The sequence below is a fragment of the Euprymna scolopes genome, chromosome 8 (assembly GCF_053919585.1).
Source record: "Euprymna scolopes isolate OS-2025 chromosome 8, ASM5391958v1, whole genome shotgun sequence".
Classification (NCBI taxonomy): domain Eukaryota; kingdom Metazoa; phylum Mollusca; class Cephalopoda; order Sepiida; family Sepiolidae; genus Euprymna; species Euprymna scolopes.
In genome coordinates, this window is record NC_136489.1 from 42,390,299 (window position 1) to 42,411,585 (window position 21,287).

General features: G+C 31.7%; 1 protein-coding gene across 1 annotated transcript in view; it reads left to right on the plus strand.

Moving 5' to 3' along the window:
* The window catches only part of LOC145283529 (uncharacterized), an 89,125-nt gene extending 70,249 nt beyond the window's left edge, over window positions 1-18,876 (plus strand). Inside the window, exons 8-13 of the mRNA XM_080132395.1 lie at window positions 965-1,075; window positions 1,813-4,524; window positions 5,726-5,781; window positions 13,608-13,697; window positions 13,996-14,024; window positions 18,334-18,876. Of these exons, the coding sequence (XP_079988521.1) occupies window positions 965-1,075; window positions 1,813-4,524; window positions 5,726-5,781; window positions 13,608-13,697; window positions 13,996-14,024; window positions 18,334-18,656 (3,321 nt within the window). The 3' untranslated portion in view covers window positions 18,657-18,876. The remainder of the gene's footprint in view (window positions 1-964; window positions 1,076-1,812; window positions 4,525-5,725; window positions 5,782-13,607; window positions 13,698-13,995; window positions 14,025-18,333) is intronic.
* Window positions 18,877-21,287: the final 2,411 nt, after the last annotated feature.

Consider the following 21,287-nt stretch of genomic DNA (forward strand, 5'->3'; position numbering starts at 1 on the left):
CTCTCTTGTGTTATTGATTTAAGATCTTATGAAATGTTCACTTTTGTACTTAACAATTGCACTTTGATTTTGATAAATGATCAATTATCCTCTTCATATCCGGTTTAATATCTGTTTTACATGCTGGTATCTGTTGGACGGCTTTTAGAACTTGGCTTGCAAACTAACCTATGTTTGACCAAGGTTTTATTTATACTTGTTTCAAGTTCATCCATATTTCTTCCTCCTGTGTTTTTTGTTGACTTTGCCGTAAATTGATCTGGTTGCTTCAACTGTCTTGCATCTACTAACCCAAAAACTCTCATCCATTTTTTTTGCAATATGGCGATACCATCAGTCTCCTTTTCTGTACACATTTCCTTACACTGTCCAGATATAACTTTCCTGGGAGCATCAGATCTAATTGAATATATCATACACAGGATAAGCTAGGCAGAGCTAGGCAGGTAGTGCTTGATATATTGAAAGCCTTCTACAGTCTGACACAAAAGTTGTAGAAAAATTAATTTTTATGGTATTACTATACAAATATTAAAGATGAGTCTTTTTTTTCTTTTTTTTAATTGGGCAATTCCATATTCGCTTTTGTGCATGGCTATCATCTCTTTGTCACAGGCACATCTCAGTCATGATTGTTTATCTTCATGTTTCTCTGCAGTCAACATAAATATATATGTATATAACCTCTTTAGTAAACTGTACATGTAGATGTGACTCTGAATTTTACAACGAACTAAGACAATTCATGAAAGGTTTAAACAATACATTCAAATAATTTTTCTGTCCACAATGATAAAAAAGAAAGGCTCCGACAAACCAGTGATAATTTTTTGTTGGTACTCACTTTTCTCATATATATATATATATATATGTGTGTGTGTGTGGAAACAATTATTTCTAGGCAACACTTCCTTAATAAAAAGCAAACAGATGATCGTTTTATTTTTATCAATTCTAATTTCAGAAAGCATATCCAATGACACCTCGTCAAAAAGCCCTGGTGTCTTACCCAAGCACGGGTCATGCTGACTCTCCATCAACTATCCTTGTTGGGAAAAGGATGAGAAATTCAAAGGTTCGTTTTAAGTGTTTTTTTTTTTGTTTTTTTTTTTTCCAAACATTTTAAATTTCACATTTTAAAATGTTTAAAAAATGGAAACACATTTTACTGATCGGTGACCTCATTAAACAATATTGTATTTAACAATTTTGATTCTTTTTCTTTTTTTAAAGAAATCTTTCAGATTTTAAGCAAAAATGAACTAATTTTATCCTTTTCTTTCTTCAATAGCAAAATTTTACATTAAATTTTAATTTAGATCGTGAATAGTTTTTTCTTTTTAAATTTAGAAGCATTATATAAAAGCTTTTTGTCTAGAATTCCCTCCACATAAAAAAACAAGAATGAACAGAAGTCTGTATATTGTATTTATTGGTGACCGAATAAATATATTCCAAAAAACACATAGATTGATAATATAGTTTTGTTTTAAGAAATCAATTTTATGGCCACACCACAAGTGAGGAGCTTGCAATGCTATCTTGAAACAATCTGGAGAAAGAAAAACTCAAATCTTTCATAACCAAGGAAATTGAATTGCTTAAAAATGATTTTTTTTTTTATAGAAATAAAACTATCAATTTTCATGATTTTTGGAATACAAGGTTTTCTGTCATGTATTTGTATATCCTGCAGATTTTTCTTTTTCATTTTTTTAATGAGTGGTTTGGACAATTACCAAAAAATATTAAGAAAATAAAAAAAAACATTGGTTGTATTTAGTTTAAATTTTGTTTATATATTTTTTTCAGCTTTCTAACTGCCGTAAAAGTTTATCAAAATCTCCACGTTTGGAAAGATCAACTGAAGAAAACCTGTATGATTTGATTCCTGATAGTCCTGCTGCGCCAGATTATATGTTTGTGTCCCCGTTGAAATCTGATATAAGTTTAGATGCAAGTATCTCTGAAGCAAACAAAGCTGATAATGCAAGCCAATTTGTACAGTTATCGAAACGCAGGCAGTCAGACAAATTGGTTGGATTAAAAGAACTAGCAAAGACTCCAAAACGTAGACAGTCTGACAGATTGGGTGGAGTGAAAGAATTGGCCAAGACACCAAAACGTAGACAGTCCGACAAATTGGTTGGACTGAAAGAATTGACCAAAACACCAAAACGTAGACAGTCTGACAAATTGGTCGGACTGAAAGAATTGGCCAAAACACCAAAACGTAGACAGTCTGACAAATTGGTCGGACTGAAAGAATTAGTCAAAACGCCAAAACGTAGACAGTCGGACAAATTGGTCGGACTGAAAGAATTGGCCAAAACACCAAAACGTAGACAGTCAGACAAATTGGTTGGACTGAAAGAATTAGCGAAGACACCAAAACGTAGACAGCCGGACAAATTGGTCGGACTGAAAGAATTGACCAAGACACCAAAACGTAGACAGTCTGACAGATTGGGTGGAGTAAAAGAAATGTTTCATGCTCAGGTTGAGAAAAGTCCTTTATTAATTGGTGTACGAAATACATTTACTTTTCGTAAATCGATCTCTAGTCCAAATGTCGATGGAATAAAAGATTTGTTCCTAGAAAAATCCAAATCTCCCCAGAAAGCAGTTGCTGATCAAAAAATTACAGAAGAAAGCTCCAACCGTAACTCTAACAAGACAAACGAGGAGAAACTTAATAATAGTCTAAGTTCCGAGGAAAAAACAATGAGGCGGAGGATGACAGTAAAGAGAACGAGTGCTAAGGCAAATAAACCATCCAGTCCGAAAGCTTCTACACTGCTTGATCCTCATGGTGATGATGAAGAAGCTGTAGCACCTTCCCCTAAAAAGAAATCAAAGACTGTAGATGAACTGCCTGCTAAAAAACCGGACCTTAAAGCCACCAAAAATGCCCAAATAACTAAATCAACTGAAACCATATTGCCAACTACTGCCAAAAGCACCAGAAATGCTAGGAAAGAAGCGATAACTAAATCTATTGAAAAGATTGAGTCTTCTGACTCTATTACAACATTGAGAAGCACGAAAAATGCTAAACAAAAAATGAAATCTACAGACACTGATAAATCTCTTGATGCTTCTGGAAATGCCAAATCAGTTCCAACTAGTTCTACAAGGAGTAGCAGGAATGCTGCTAAAGATGAAAAAATGATTGAATCTGTGGCAACAACTTCTACAAGAAGTCGCAGAAATGCTACTAGACAAGCAAAAACTGAAAAACTTACTTCTACAAGAAGCACAAGAAATGTTGCAACGAAAGAACTCCAAACTCCAGAAGATGAGGAATCGACTGTTACACAATCTACGGAATCTGTCACAGCTTCGACGAGGAGTAGTAGAAATGCTACAAGGCGACAATCTCTTGAAAATGAGAAACTTGCAGACTTGTCTAAAAAGAAAGAAGCCACCACAACTTCAACAAGAAACACAAGAAATGCCAAAACAAAAGACCCTAAATTTCAGGAAGATAAAGAATTGGCTGTTACACAACCTACAGAATTGGTTACAATTTCTAAGAGAAATATCAGGAAGGCTACAAGACGGAAATCTATTGAAAATGAAACATCTGTAGATCTTTCCAAAACAAGTGAACCAGTCGAAGCTTCCACAAGGAGCACAAGAAATGCTCCAGTAAAAGAACGACAAGCTAAAGAAATTAAAGAAACGCCTGTTACACAAGCCTCTACGAGAAGTGGCCGAAATGCTACAAGGCAGAAATCTAATGCAAATGAAATCGCTGCAGATTTAGCTGAAAAGAGTAAACCAGTTCCAGCTTCAACTAGGAGTACTAGAAATGCCCCAATAAAAGATGTAGAATCTCTTATTACTTCAACACGGGGCACCAGAAACACCACAGCAAAAGAACAGAAAAGTGGCAATCCTGTCGAAAATATTGAACCCCTCCCAACTAGAAGGACCAGAAATGTTAATAAATCTACGAAAACTGACGAGTCAATACAAACTGGCACCACTCGAAGCGCCAGGTCTCCAAAGAAAATGGAAGTTACCAAATCTACTGAAAACGATGAAAACTTTTCAGCCAATACCACGCGAAGTAGCAGAAACGCAGCAAAAAATCAGACATCTATGACAAATATTAAACCAACGTCCACTCGAAGTGCCAGGAGTTCTGCAAAAGAGTCCAAAACTACAAGTCTGACTGCCAGAAATGCTAAGAGAGATCTGGATGTGATAGATTCTTCGCTAGAGACGATTGAAAGTTCATGCAAAATAGTTGAACTAACATCGCCAGCAAATGTGTCCTTAGCCGCTGATGAAAATCAAGCAGTTGCAACAAAGAAAGGGACCCGGGGTCAAAAAAGAGGAGCTGAAAAGGTAGCAGTAATCAAATCACCCGTTGGTAAAACAAATCAACAAAGCAAGAAAACTCAACAGGTTTCTGAGAGCGAGAGTGCTGCCGAAGAGGTGAGCACAAGAAAATCTGCCCGCGGAACAAGACGGACAAATAAGAATGAAACAGTGGATGATGGTCTGACGCAAATAGTAAGTATTTTGTCGTATTGGATCAAAACATTACGCTCTCCCTCATCTTTGTGGATGTTAGAAATAATGTAATTATTTCCCAATTTATTATATAAAGAATATATTTAATGAGTTATTATATAAATAAGAATATATTTAATGAGTTATTATATAAATAAGAATATATTTCATGATTTATTATATAAATAAGAATATATTTCATGATTTATTATATAAATAAGAATATATTTCATGATTTATTATATAAATAAGAATATATTTCATGATTTATTATATAAATAAGAATATATTTCATGATTTATTATATAAATAAGAATATATTTCATGATTTATTATATAAATAAGAATATATTTCATGATTTATTATATAAATAAGAATATATTTCATGATTTATTATATAAATAAGAATATATTTCATGATTTATTATATAAATAAGAATATATTTCATGATTTATTATATAAATAAGAATATATTTCATGATTTATTATATAAATAAGAATATATTTCATGATTTATTATATAAATAAGAATATATTTCATGATTTATTATATAAATAAGAATATATTTCATAATTTATTTGAGGTTGCTATTTTTCAAAGGCAGGGAAACTAGTGAAATATAACGAGGTTTATACAATAGTGCTCAATACAGAAGTAGAGCAAGTTACATTTTAAATTTGTCTTTACATAAGCAGTAGTTTGTTGCTACACAGTCATGAGCATGTTTTGGTCTACTAGTATTTAAAAATAAGGGTTGTTGCCTGAAGAGGTCTCTAGTTAGTAAATACTAGTAGACTGAAACATGCTCATGACGGTAGCAACAAACTACTGCTTATGTAAAGACAAATTTAAAATGTTTCATAATTTATTATACAAATAAGAATATATTTTATGATTTATATAAATAACATATTTCATGATCTATTATAGAAATGCATTACATAAATAACAAAAAAAATGCTAAGCATGATTTGAACTTGTTTATTTATAAATGAGGAACACCAAACTTTGGACAATTTTTTTTCTTTTGTATTAATTGGTAAAAGATTAAAATCTTTAACTTGAATACAATAAACACTTACAGGCAATTTTTTTTTTTTTTTTTTTTTAAAGATACCATGCTAGTCATTAATTTTTTATGATTTTTGAAATTAAATTTTTATAAGACTAAAAAAAATTTCTTTTTTTCTTCTTTAAGAAACCTATTTCCAAGAAGGCAACTGAAAATGTTGAAGATGAAGAATCGTCTGTTAGGTAAGTAAAATGTAATTAATTTAAGCATGTAAAAAAAAAAAAATGTTGGCTAAAAAATATTGCCTTATTTCGGCAGCTGTGTATCAGATTTTGAATGTTTTAAGCCATAATTAAGAAAACTTATTTCTTCATAATTTCTTGTTCATTTGGATGAGAATGGAAACCACTTTGAAACTACAAATCCAATAATTAAAATCTTTACACGTTCAATGTGTACTGCTGTCAATTCTGGAGAAAAAATAGATTCCTTAATTTTTGAACTGGTTTGAAGTTTTAGGAAAATGTCTCTCAAAAGTTTTCAATATCTATTATATGAATAACATGTCCGTTTTCAAGTTTGCCTGACACTTTGATTTCACATAATTGATAATGACCCTAGTTTGTGGTTAACTTTTTATTTTTTTTTTAATTATTTTTATTACTGCCCAACTTTGATGCAACAAACGAATCCTCCAAAATGTTGATGTTATCTTTTTGTCAGGACTAAGAATTAATTTGATGATTCTGCAAAACTTTTAAACAAACTTTATCAAAGATAAATGAACTTTTCACCAAATTGATTTATTGAGGTTCTTATAATTTATGAATCTCTTTTATCTCGCTTATAGATTTTTATGTATAAGAGAAATATATCTACAGTATTAAAATTGATAACTTGGTGATACCGTTAGAGTACGTATAGGTGCTGGTATAACTGCAAGAGTTGGAGGTAAAGTAACTTCAGTAAACTTCTGCCAGTACTAAGCAGTTTATTTATATCGGGCATGTGTACATGATGTGATGTATAGAAGTAAAACCTAACCAATGTCCTATGTGATCCATCACTATATATGAACTTAACCTGGAAAGTATATGATGACACTTGCTGCAGTGATCATTTTCCAATAGTGATAGAAATTCCAGAATTCAACAGCGAAAAATTTCCCAGATGGAAACTAAGGCCAACTGGCAATTATATAAAGAAAAATGTAGACATAAGTTGAATGATAGAGACAAACAACAGTGTAGAATTTTTCACATAAACACTAGTAGAAATTGCAAATGAATGCATTCCTAAAACTTCAGCATTTAACCGGTACAACAGACCCTGCTTTGACAATAAATGTTGGGAATCCATCAAATTGCAAAAAATTGCACTGAAGAAACTTCAGAAACAACCCACAACTTCAAATCTAATAGAAATTAAATAGAGCTAAAGCTCGTAGGGTAATAAAAGCAGATAAAAAAGTGTTGGGAAAATTATGTCACTAAATTAAATTCCTTTACAGAACCGTGAGTAATATGGGAGATGATTAGAAAAATTTCAGGTAAACATCAATCAACACCAATTGAGCACCTGCTTAAAAACAACACCAGAGTAATTGATGAAAAGAATATGGCAGACCTACTAGCTGAAACTTTTTCTCAAAACTCCTAGAACTTAAAATTTATAACGATTAAACAAAATATCGAACAATACAAATTAAACTTTAAATCCAAAAACCTAGAAGATTATAAACTTCTTAAATTAACCGAATTAGAAAATCCCACAACACAGCCGTAGGACCTGATGAAATCCATTACAAATTCCTGCGACAACTCCCATTGAAGTTGCTACTAAAAACTTACAACAAATTATGGACAGAAGGCGAATTTCCTGACTTGTGGAGGCAAACCACAATAACAGCAACACCAAAACCAGGAAAAGACCATTCGAATCCACAAAACTACAGACCAATCTCACTGACTAGCTGCTTGTGCAAAATAATGGAGAGAATAATAAATGATTGATTGGTTTGGTACCTAAAAACCAACAATCTTATCTCCAACCTACAATGTGGATTCCGTAATAAGAGAAGCACAACAGATCACTTGGTTAGACTGGAAACAGCTATAAGGGAAGCCTCTATAAGAAATGAGCACCTATCAGCAATATTTTTTGATCTGGAGAAGGTCTACGATACTACGTGGAAATATGGAATTATGAGACTTGCATGAATTGGAACTAAAAGGCAGACTCCCACAATTTATGAAAGGATTTTTATCTGACCAAAAATTTAGTCCACATTGGATCTACTTAGACACCACAAATCAAGAGGAAGGAGTACCTCAAGGTAGCATTTTATCTGTAACACTGTTCAATGTTAAAATGAACAGCATAGTAAAATGTTTGGACTCTGGTGGAGAGGGATCTTTATATGTAGATGACCTACTGGTGTTTTGCAGATCCAAGTGTATATGCACCATTGAACGCAAACTCCAACACTGCTTAAATAAATTAGACAAATGGGCAATGGAAAATGGATATAAATTTTCCCAATTCAAAACCAAATGCGTTCATTTCTGCCACAAGAGAAAACTTCATGACCTCACATTGAAGCTTGGAAGAAAAATAATCCCCACCATAGAACACAAATTTCTGGGTCTAATATTTGACAAAAAACTGTCATTCATCCCCCATCTGAAGAATCTAAGAAATAGCTGCAACAAAAGACTGCAACTACTACGTGTAATAGCTCATACAGAATGGAGAGCTGATCAAGAAACACTAATAAGATTATATAGGACTTTGATTAGATCTAAACTTGACTATGGTAGTTTTATATACCAATCAGCCAGAAAATCCTACCTAAAGATTTTAGATCCAATTTGTCATAGAGGACTGAGATTAGCACTCGGTGCTTTCAGAACGTCCCCAGTTGAAAACCTCCATGTAGAGGCCAATGAAATACCTATAAATATAAGGAGTCAAAAACTGAGTGCACAATATTACACTAAATTAAAAGCACAACGAAATAATCCAGCATACGAAGCTACATTCAATCCAAGATATAAAGAGGCATTTGAAGCAAAAAGAAAGGCTATAAAGCCCTTTAGTCTTAAAATGAAAGCAATACTGCAGGAATCAGAAATGACTAGAAAATAACCAAGAACACATACTACCTAAAACCCCACCTTGGATACTCAAAAAACTGAAAGTAATGCTAAACTTAAATGAGCTCCCAAAAGGGAAAACCCACCCTAATATCTACCAAGAAAAAGTCTAATATTCTGTTGAAATATCCAGACCCTCTACCTATTTTCACTGATGGCTCTAAAGACCATAATAGTGGCATGTGCTGCCGTGTCTAATGAAAAAACCCTTTAAAAAAAAAACTCTTCCAGCAGAAAATTCTATTTTTACAGTCAAAACATGTGCCATCGACCTCGCACTCATCATTCTAGAAAAAGATGAAAAAAAAAAAAAGAAGGAAATTCCTAATTCTTTCGGATTCACTTTCCATTTTAACATCTCTAAATGACAACAAACTTGAAAACCCTCTAATCATCAAACTAACAAACAGAATTGATTCATTATCTGAACACAAAGAAATATTTATATGTTGGATCCCAAGTCACATCGGCATAAGAGGAAATGAAAGAGCCGACTTAGCAGCCAAATCAATTCTAAACTTGAAACCAGATACAATAAACATACCATATACTGACTTCAAACCCCAAATTAATGAATTAATTCACACAAAATAGCAACGACAATGGAATAACAAAATAACAAATTATACCAAATCAAACCCATACTGGGAAAATGGAGACAAACTCCCCCAAAATCCAGAAAAGAACAAGTCGTTATAACTAGAATCCATATTAGCCATACAAAATTCACACACTCCTTCATTCTAAATCAAGAACAACAACCACAATGCCCATTCTGCCAGAAAACTTGCACCATTAAACATCTTTTCATGGAATGTAGAGCTCTAGATAATGCTAGAAAACAATCTCAAACACAACAGCATGAAGAAACTTTTCGAAAACAACTGTTTGGACGAAATATTATTCTTTTTAAGAGTAACAAGGATCTTTACAAAAATATAAATTATTCTTTGAAACAACCCAACTAAATCTTATGAATATTTGAGGATATAAAAAAAAAGAAGAGATCGTTAGATATTAAAACAAAAAAAACTATTGAACTAAACAGATACTTGAAGACATAAAGTACTTTGAATACATATAATTTTTTTTTTTTCTTTAATTCTGGGTTTGGCATTAAATAACCTGAAAACGGTTGATATGCCGTTAAACAAAGCCAAACCAAACCTAACCAATGTGGGTTGAGGACATGTTGCATAGAAAGGAATGATATGAGAATATGATTTGTAATGAGAGTTTTAAAGATCTGATAAACTTAGAAGTAGTGGTGGGACGATTAATCGGAATCGTTAATCGTAAGAATCGTGTATTTTGGGAGGCATCGGAATCGCATCGTTAAAAAATACCTTAATTTTCCGATTCCTTCATTACGATTCTTTTAGTCTGATGTTGAAAAAAAGAAAAAAAATTCCTGATATTTCTAACTGCAAGAGAGAAATGTAGCATGTTATAAAAAGAAACCAAAGAAATTCATTATTAACAGGGCAATGCTTAGTGCCCCCTCCCTTACAAGGTTCATTCATTCAGATCTATTGTGATCAAAACTACAAAAGAGTTAACTTGAAAAGAAGTATGCAGGGTTCTACATTGCGAGTAAAAATTAAATAAAAAACGCTTATCTTTTTGGCGACTGTTTTTTTTTACTGACAAATCTTCTAATAGTGAATGAAAATGCTTTTTCAACTTATATTTTCTTAAAACGAGCAAAGTCAAATTATTTAAACAGTAAAAGGTTTAATAGAACAATATACTTTTTTTTCTTTTTTTAAAAGAAGGCTTTTGAAAGAAATATCTCTAAAATGAAATTGATCACGTATTATTTCGCAAAATTTGGACAGTAGTCGGCTTCTTTTGAAGTTTAAAAAAAAACGACCCCATACCTATCTCTTCCAAACCTAAAGTTATTAAATAACCCCTTCGTTAATTTAAGGGTAATTAATTCAATTCAGTCAAGTTGTTTTTTTTTTAAATTTCATTGAAATAAAATCCATTTTTTTAATTTTTTTTTCCAGAAAGATAAAACCCTGAATTTGATTATATTAAAAGCAGAATAATATAATCTTTTTTCTAGAATTTTAAATTGAAAATTTAAAAAAAAGTGTTTGACGCAGTTTTTTTTCCGAACGAAAAAGAAATTAATATATATTTTTTAAAAGGTGTTGTAATCAATTAATTTTTGTCTAGATAATATTTACGATTAATTAAATAATTTCATTTTAAAAAGTATTTATAAATAGAATTTTACTTAAGACTTATAGTTTAGCAATATTGAACCGCATCAACCATGTGTGAATTGAACACAGTCAACCAAAAAAAAAAAAAATTCAAAAGAAATGCATATTTGCATTTCATTATGTAAACTTTTATACATTGGTTTCAAAAATTAAATTCTATAAGTTTTTTTGTTAACTACTGGTTGGTACAATTTACCGCTCCATCCCTTTATATTTTTGTCTTTTTTAGCGGATTATTTTCAATTAATTATCCAAATAAGTGACTAGCTTTAAAACAAAATTTAATAGTAATTTATTTGTTTACAGATAAACTGAATTTTCTAATATCGCCTCAAAGTCCAAAAAAAGTCTTGCATGGAAACTTTTTGAAGTTGAAGATCATGAGTTGAAAGCCATTTGCCAAAGTCTGTCAAATTAAAATATCGCGAGGAACAAAACCATCTAACATGACCACAACCAACATGTTAAAACATTTAACTATGAAGCATCCAAATGAATTGGAGGAGCAAAATAAAAAAGAAAAGGAACAAAAAATTACCAACTAGTCACTCAGAGCAGTTTTATTAGTGAGGGTCGAAATCGCAGTCTTTTTTTTTTTTTTTTTTTGCCTAAGTCACCAATTTTTTTAACCTTCCTTAACTTCAAAGAGTAAATACAATATATACAACTAAAAAAATAATTTTTAAAAATGCTGATTCTATTCATGAAAAATTCTTTTAACTAGAAATTAAAACTTAGGTAAAGATAGCTGACTGACAGCAGCACTGGTTAACTACTGAACCACATGGAAAGGTGTGGGGGAGGAAAAAAGGAAATTAAAGGATGATAATAAATTATGATAACCGTCTTTGAAAGGCACTAAACTCCTAAAATTTACTTTAAAATTTTAGGCGGCATTCCCCAGCGATTTTAAAGCACTCTCTCTCTCCAAAAAAAAAAAAAAAAAAAAAAAAAAATTTAATTTTTAAGTTTGGGAAAGATATATTTATTATAACCGAATTCCTGTAAGACTGGATCTACTTTATTGGACGTTAATTTGTGAGATAAGTAATTTTTCAATGTTTAATGTTTTTAAAGTTTCAATTATCAATTAAATTTTTTTAATTGCGTTTTTTTTTTTTTTTTTTTTTCAATTTATTTATATAAAAAAACCAGGTTTTTAAATGTATTTTTCAAGCTAACAAGCTTCGAAATAAGTCTAATTAAAAAAAAATCACTTAATTTTTAATTTCGACAACCCTGAGAATTATTAAAAAAATATTGAAATGTGACATTTTTTTTTTATTTAACATTTCTATTAGTTCAATTAATTTTCTTTCAATAATTCATTTCACTCAACAAACTTCATTTTTTGTTTTTTATCTTTTTATGTAATTTTGGTAACTATTTTTGCTCAATTTTATCTAGTATTTCATTTGTTTTTTATAGTGGTATCATTTTTATATGTGTTCCCTTGATATACCTTATTTCAAAATTAGTTTGGCTAAACTTATTCTTCACGTTAGAAACGTGTAAAAGTAATGAAAAAGTAAGAAAAAACAATAGGTGTTAACTACTCTTTGTGAATTATGGAGGTCTGAAGAACTGCCGTCACAAATACAACTATCAATAGCCAAACAAAAAATTGTTTTTTGAAATTCCTTTACTTGTAACTTTTCGCTATACCTACCTTTTGGTATAAAACACAAAAACTTTCGATTAATGGTATTTCTCAAATATGGTCGTTAACTTTGGAAGGGTTATTTTGTATCTACAGCGCCATGTCACGTGGTATATTGTTTTTTTCATTACGCACGTTCATTTATAAATTATTAAATTAAATATTTATCTTTTTTTATATTTAATTAGTATATATTTTCTTTCTCTTCCGCTATATTTTTTTTATTTAATTCATTAAATCTGTAAACTATGAGGACCAAAATAATGAATCGTGTTAATTTATTTCTAATTTTCTTGTTTTTGTTCTGTTATATAAATTCTATTTTATTTGTTTTTTCTCTGAAGGATAAATTCTATTTTCTTTGTTTATTTTTCTATATTCCAATTAAGTAAAATAAATTTTCTCTAAAATAAATTTTGATAATTTTTCCGTTTAGTTTACTATATAATAATTTTATTTAAACCAAAACACGACGGTGTAGACATAAAATATCTCTTCCAAAGTTAGGGAACATTTGGGAACTACCGACCATAAGTATAAAACTACCTGGTATATTTCAAAACAATAATTCCCTGGGAATCGGAATCGTACTTGGTATCGGAATCGTTAATCAATATTTTCCTGGAATCGGAATCGTATAAAAATTAGGAATCGTCCCAACACTGCTTAGAAGTTTAAATCTGGACAGCATAAAGAGAATTCTTAAGTTGGTAGATGTAGAACAGTTGAGGAGTGTTGGCAATTGAAAACCGAGGAAAACATAGTTGGAAGAGGAATAAAAAAAAAAAAAAAAGACCTAGTCAGAAATAGGTTAGTTTGAAAGTCAATTTCTAAAAGGTGACCAGCAAATGGCAATATGGCAAACAAAAACTCAAATCACAAAATTGTCTTAAATGATCAAAGGACATATTTTCTTCACTTTTCTTTTTCTTGGTTGTGTTCAAAAATATGATTTTATGACTGATCATTTTTATTTTTTAACTTTTTCAATATTTTTGTATCTTTTATTGAAACTGAAGGCGACTTACTAGAAAAAGAGGAGCATCAGACTTGGCAGCACCTTCACCGAAAATAAAAGTTGCAAAACCAGGAAGTGCGACTAAATCAAAGTATGTATAGATTGGTATTGATGTTGCATTGTTAAATTGTGACTTTTGAATATTGCTTAGTTAGTTTGCTGTAAAAACTTTAAAAAGTTTTGCTGTTTCTCACTTAAAAAAAAAATTTTCCTAAAGCTTTAAAGTTTATGATGGCCAGAAAAAAAATAGTTAAAATATTGTCTAATGATTTAATAATTTGGTTTATAATATTTTATCAATTTAAAATTTGATTGAATTTTTCTTCTGATCAAATAAATAATTTTTTTAAATTTGACTTTTTTTTTTTTTTTTTTTTTTTATGAAACAGAAGAACGACCAAGAAAGATGAAGAAACAGGTAACTGTTTTTAATATATTTGCATTAAAAAAAATGATTAGTTAGTAAATTTAATATCCAAATTTTGGCAATTGATAGAAAACGTCGTCAGCTGACTGACCAATTGGCAGTGTCAATGTTCTTTCCAAATATGTATTAATAAGAATGTAATAATAGAAAAAAAAATGATCAGCATACTAAATTGGAATATGTAAGGGTTGAAATTCTGTTTTTAAAAATTTTAGACAGACTGCAATATCACATTCATTTAAATTATTCCCGATTCTAGCAAATAAGTAGTTATTTTAAAAAAAAGTGTTAATTCAGAACAAACTTTTAATCAAACTTCAATGATAATAAAACTGCAAATGGGATGTGAGATCTGTTTTTCAGTGTGAATTACTCTATTTATAATTCAAAAAAGGCTTTTTTACTTTAAGAAATTTGCCTAAATATATATATATATAAACACACTAGTTTCTGAATTGCTAGAGCATTACTTGTGGTTTTTGTCATTTAACTTGATTTTATTTTTTCGTTGCTTTATCCTTCTTTCTGTTTCTATTTTGTTTTGTATCATGTGTTACTTAAAAATGATGCGGGTAGAGAATAAAGAAGATATTTATCAAAGATTACCTACTCCCCTCCACATACAATTAGGGTCTTTCTCTTGCTAACAGATTTTAATTTCCCTCGTGTGGATTGAAATTGAAGAAGATGGTGGCATTCTGGATGACAATGAAATCGTCTACGTAAAATCTTGGCTGGTCTCTTAGATATTCTAATGACTTGTTTCAATATTTAAAAAAAACTTGTTCAACCCATTTGTTAAATTTTACCATCTGTCCATAATAGAGTACTGTTGTCGAATCTGGTCTGATGCACCAACTACTAGTTTCACCCTCTTAGGATTTATAAGTATTTAATCTAACCTGATCCCACATTTGTTCCTCAGTCCTCATTTCCAATGAGTGATGTGACAAAGGGTGAAGAAAAAGCTGCTTTCCAGGACGACAGTACTTCGCGAACAGTAGCCTGAGATATCGGATATTTTCTGTTCCTATGTCTATCCTTGTGGCCATGTCACTAGTAAGGATGCTGGAGGTAAACGTTTCATCTGGGCTGACGGTATGCGCCTGATAGTCAGGGACCCGAACCTTGGATTAACCACTAAGGAAGCCGTCCTATCAGCAGGTGCAAGATACTGGGGCTGCTGTATTGCCATTTGGTGAATTGGCTCTGAACCATGCAGTAGTTTCGAGTGGGGCCTCTAGATTCCGCACTAGTGGGTAATTGTTACGGCTTAACCTTATCATGGCTTCAAAAAAACAAAATTAAAAATTCCTCTCCTTTTCTCTCCTACCTTCCCTCTCTGTCCTGCTCTAACCAAGTCTGTCGACCTGTTCCACAAATCCCAATCCTCAAAACGAAATACCTCCAGAAAAATAACATGTGTAAACCTAGAACCCAATCCTCCAACGTAGACCCCTACTACCATGTCTCCTTCTCCAACATCAGGAGTCTCTGTTCCTACCTTCCAGAGGTTGAAACCCATTTACAGGAGGCATTAGGCCGACAGCTTCCCTTGACAAATTCATAATTAAAGGATACTCTAACTTAACATCTGATTTTGACCCCAAAGATCAACATGGAATATGTGCCTACATTAAAGATGGCTTTCCGTGTGGTAGGGATATCTCCAGAGAAGACCCTAATTTACCTTATATGTGCTTCCGGGTTTCACTTACTTACACCACTGCATTTATATTCGCTCTCTATCGCCCCCACAACAGCGAAGTTACTATCCTTAAGAGCATATCCGAAAAAATTGACCACATCCTGTCTGCTCACCCTTCAGCTAACATCCACATTTGTGGTGACTTCAATGTCCACAATGTGCAATGGCTGACCCACTCTATCAAGACAGATGATGAGAGGAGGTTCTGTCATGATTTTGCCATTGCCTATGACCTCACCCAGATCGTCCATGAACCCACCCGAGTGCCCGATAATTCCGGTCAGTATGCTAGCCTTCTAGACCTTTTTCTCACAACTTCTCCTGAGCTATGTTCAAGTTCCGTTCTGTCTCCTCTGGGATCTTCTGACCACGCCGCTGTAGCAGTTAAGGTAAAAACGAAATGCAATAAGTCTGGAGATGTACCTCTCCACCGTACTGTATATCGATACTCTACTGGGATAACTTCCGTATACTTATATCCGGTCGACCACTGCATTCCATGTTTAAAAAAGATGTGTCCTCCATAGTATCAGACCTGACCGAATAGCTAATTGTAGACATAGACCGATTCATACCATCCAAAAAATTCCAACAAAAACCTAACAGCCAGCCATGGTTCTCCCCAGAATATGCTGCTGCCATCGCGCACAGAAATCACTTTTTCCAAAGCTACCAACGTAATAGATGCACTGAGACTAAAGCTGCCATCAAAACTGCCAGCAACAACTGCAAAAGAGTAATAAAAAATGCAAGAGAGTTATATGCTCAGTCCGTTAAATCCAAAGTAGCTGATCAGTGGCTTGGTTCCCACCAGTTTTGGAAAATAGCAAAGAGGATCCTGAACAGAAGTGTGCGTTCTATCCCAACCATCATCAATGGACCTGAGGTCATCTCGTCAGCATCAGACAAGGCCAAACTATTTGCCAAGAACTATGCAGCTAATTCTACCCTATGTGATAAAGGCCATCAACTCCCCGTATTTCCTCCTATAACGGACAACACGCTCTGCAACATACAAATGTCTGTGCGTTATGTCGCCAAGCTAATCAAGAACCTTGATTCCAGTAAAGCAACTGGCCCTGACGGTATTCCAATCATTGTGCTGAAAAAGATTCAACTAGAACTTGCCCCCATACTTACAAAACTGTTTAAGCGTTGCCTTAAAGAGAAGTGCTTCCCAACACCTTGGAAAACCTCATCAGTATGCCCTGTATTTAAAAACTCAGGTGATAAGTCCTCTCCCTCTCAGTACAGACCAATAAGTCTCCTGTGTGTCATGAGTAAGCTGCTGGAATCCATATCAAATAGAGAAGTAGTCAACCACCTCAGCAGAAATAACCTTAGTGACACGCAATATGGTTTCCATTCTGCAAGATCTACAGCAGATGTGCTAACTGTTATATCTCATAGGATTAGCGAATCTCTTGACATATCGAAGGTCTTCAATATAGTATGGCATAAAGGCCTACTACACAAGATTTCCAGCTACAGTATAACTGGAAATGTTTTCTCGATCATTAAATCATTTCTCTCCGATAGGCTCATAAGATAATAACATACTGTACACACAATAACCCTTATCCCTGAGTGGCTTCCAGGCCTTGATAAGTGGTGACTACCTTGTAAAAAAAAAAAAAAAAAAAAAAAAAAATAAAAATAAAAACAGAAAAACAGAAAACACCAATCACTGTTGCATCCCTGTGCTTCTTTTACAAATATTTTCATGGTCTCACACTTCGTTTTCTCTTTTCCGGCTGATTTCTATGAATCTGTTCATTTTGCTTGAACCGATGTGGAGTACGACAAATGTCTTTTGGCTTAGTTGAAACTGATTGGAGAGGTTTTATTTTTTTGTTGTTTTCCCCTGCTCTTGATGCGACACTTTATTTTCTGTCCCTGGTCAGCGAGGAAGAGATCTTTTTAGACTGAGGCAATTCTTATTCATGTCCCATTTAATATTCCTTTTTGGGAGTTGGATTTTCACCAAATTAAAAAAATGAACTTGTGTCTAACTCTGCCTTCTTGATAAGGCAAGTAAATAGTAACTTAAATTTAAACTAATTAGCATCAGTACATATTATAAAAAGCTATACAGGAGGGAAGGGGGCTCAATTTAAACATTTTTCCATTGGCTGTTATTACTTCACACCTCAGACATATGTTCAAGACTTCATTTTTCAACTTTAGCCTTCATCGAAACAAATTTAATGCAATGATGAACAGTAATTTTTATAGGGATAGATTACCTTGGAAATAATTCCATGTGTCAATCAGTTGATTTCCTATTGGACTTTGAACGGCTTACTTTTTGGTTAGCATATTTCTCATTCAGAAGATTGAATGATGGGCTTGGCTTGTCTTGAAGTTGATTCTACTTTTCTCTTCCTTTTTATTAATGATTAGCTCCTTATTATCAACTGGTTTAATGCTTTGTTGTGATCGACTTCCATAAAGATTTTGAAAAATGAAATGTTTACTTTTATTTTTTTTTTCATTGTCAAAAGTTGATATTTTAGTTTTGTTGCTTACGAAAGTAGTTTTTATTGTTTTGTTTTTAATAAAATGTTACCTCTCTTTATTTTTTCCATCTAGAAACAAAACTTGCATCTCCAGTGACAACCCGAATAAAGAGAGTACAATTTCAAGAAATTGAGAATGTTGGGGTCGCCAAAAAAAGGTCAGAAAAGGCAGCTTCTAAAACTCTGACAAAACCAGAAGTGGAAAATCATGTGCCTGCCCGGTCGCTAACCCGACGAGCTGCTACAAAAGCTAAAGAAGTAGTTGACACTCAATCACCTGTTGCAAAGACGCGTTCCAAGCAAGGTGTGAAAACAAAGAAAGTTGCTGTTAAAATGGCAGTCAGCCCCAAATCTGCTAAATCTCCTGTGAAAAGAGTCACTCGATCTCGGCGTTGAAGCAAGTCACATCTTCCCTTGTAAAAAAGAAAAAAAAAAAAAACCCTATCTTCTCCATTATCTTTGAATGAATGTGAATTTCTTCCAATGTTCTGACTTGTCTCCCATCTATGTCTCTCTCTCGTTCTGACTGTGTCTGGTAAATTGAAATTGTATGTTATATTTTGATGTTGTTCAATTCTCCATTTAAAAAAAAAAAAAATGACTGCAGGACTTTTAAATAATCATTATTTTAAATATTTAATAGCCTTCGATGCATTAATATTTTTTGGTAGTGGATAAACATTTTTTTTTTCTTTTATTTTTGTTTCACCCTTAATATTTTAAGCAAAGAAATTTTTTTGTAAAAATAACTTTAAAAATCTTCCCACCTAAAAAGCAGCATCTTTTTATAAAATGCTGTTGAACTCTTGCCTAGAAATAAATAAATATATATATATATATATATATATATATATATATATATAAATAAAAGCTATTGGGTATATTTTTTAACAATAAATAAATAAAAACATTTTTTCGTTTTAACTTTTTAAAAATAAATACAGATTTTTCGTTTTATTTTCATTTGTACACATTGAAGTCTTATCTCTATTTTTAAGGAGACAGCCAATAAAATAATCTTCAACATGTATCATTGAAATAATTTCATGTGTCAATCAGTTGTAGTTATTGCTGAATCTCAGGGGATCTTAAATCACAAATTAATATGAAGAGAAAAGCAGTTACCGCTATTTCAGTAGTATAAAAAAAATGTATATCATATTTTATAAACACAAAACTTTAAATGTTTCACTCTTTTTCAAGTGTAACATTGAACCAGCTCTTCACTGCCAAATTTAATGAAATAAAAATCCTTGTATGAACAAGACTATTTTTCATCCAATAAAAATGCATGCAACATTTTTCGTCAAAATTAATCATCCACATTTTTCTTTTTCTGTAGTTAATTTTCACCTTTTTGTAAATTTGTGTAAATAGAAACCAAGTTTTGATCTCTTCTACTTTTTCATCAAATTGCTTTGTCTTCTTTGGCTCATCTATTAAAATATAAAAAATAATTTTTTTTTTTTGTTTTATCTTCAGTTTGTCTCCAAACATTGACAAAAAATCTAAAGAATTTTTTAGATTGCCCTGTAAACATGCACAACGTTTTCAATTCTATTTGTGCGAGGAAACAAAATTTTTTTTTTTTTTTTTTTTTTAGCCAGACGCTTTCAAATAGTATCCATTTCTCATTTGGAAAAAAAAGAAAAAAAAAAGCAATTAACTTGTTACTAAGAAACTATAATTCCACAATTGAATCCATCATTATAAAAAGGCTGAGTGAATTGATGCATATTATATTACATAGAAAAATGCGAGCCTGAAAAGTAATAAGGTTATAGAAAAGTAGAAAGACTAGTTATTAAAACTGAAAAAGACCAGATAGTCTAGTAAAAAAAAAAATTTATAACTTAAAATATTGCAGCATTAAGACTTTTAATTCAATTTATTATATAATCAATTAATTAACACTGCAATATTTTAAGATATAAATTTATATTTTGTAGTAGAATATCTTTTTTTTCCAGTTTTAACTAGTACTTTTACTTTTCCATGTTTAAATCTTAACCATATTACTTTTCATGCTCATATTTTTCTATGTAATCCATGATTTTTTTAAGGCTTTGCTTTAACATAAAATATTTTCTTTCTGTTTTACTTGTTACCTATGAATTATTACCTGAGCGTCAGGTCGGGACAGCAGTAAATTATTAGCAAGTTTTTTTGTTTTGTTTTTTTTATATATATATCGTTATTTCATCTCCAGTTTTCAGCCGATTTGAGGTTGCGATGGTAACCAACAGCCTACCTAAAAACATCTCTCCGTTTGTTCAAAAATTCTGAGAATTTGTAACAGTAATTTTATGTTTTACTAAACGAAAATTGAAAAAATTTTCTTTTCAAAATATAGCTGAGAAAGTGACCTGTGAACTGTAAAAATTGTTTGAAACTGGGTTGCAGAATGAGTGAGTGGTGAAGCTTTAAATCAGTTCTAAATGTGTAAAACTAACAATAAACCATATATTCAAACACGGAAGTGTTTGAATGATACTTTGATGACATAAAATCTAGGAAGGCTACCTGATGTTGCTCTGGACAAATATGTAGCCTATTTCTATGAAAACTTTCTCCTTTATTCAGCCCATTTTTCTCTGGCTGGGCATACACACACACATTCTCCTTTATATAATCAATTCCTTTTCCAATATTTTATTTCCAAATTAGTACATATCACTGAAAAACAAACTGAACTTGATCCCCAAAGAATTTTTCTAAATTTTAGATATTCATCTAACCCAAAAAATCAAAAATATAATACCAACTTTGTGAATCTTTTTGTAGTATTAGTAGATATGGTCTTAATTTTAATTAGCCATCATTTATAATTCCAAGCAAGTTGCCCATCTCTATAAACACTTGAGTAAAATAAGTCTCTTTATTTCTATATTGTTTGTTAGACTTATTTTCATTATGCAACAAGAATGGTTAAATAAATCTCAGAACTTATGAATTTGTAAATGGAGGAAAATAGTCTTAACAGATAAATATCACTTGAGTTATCTCTCTTTTTTGTTTTTAATATGA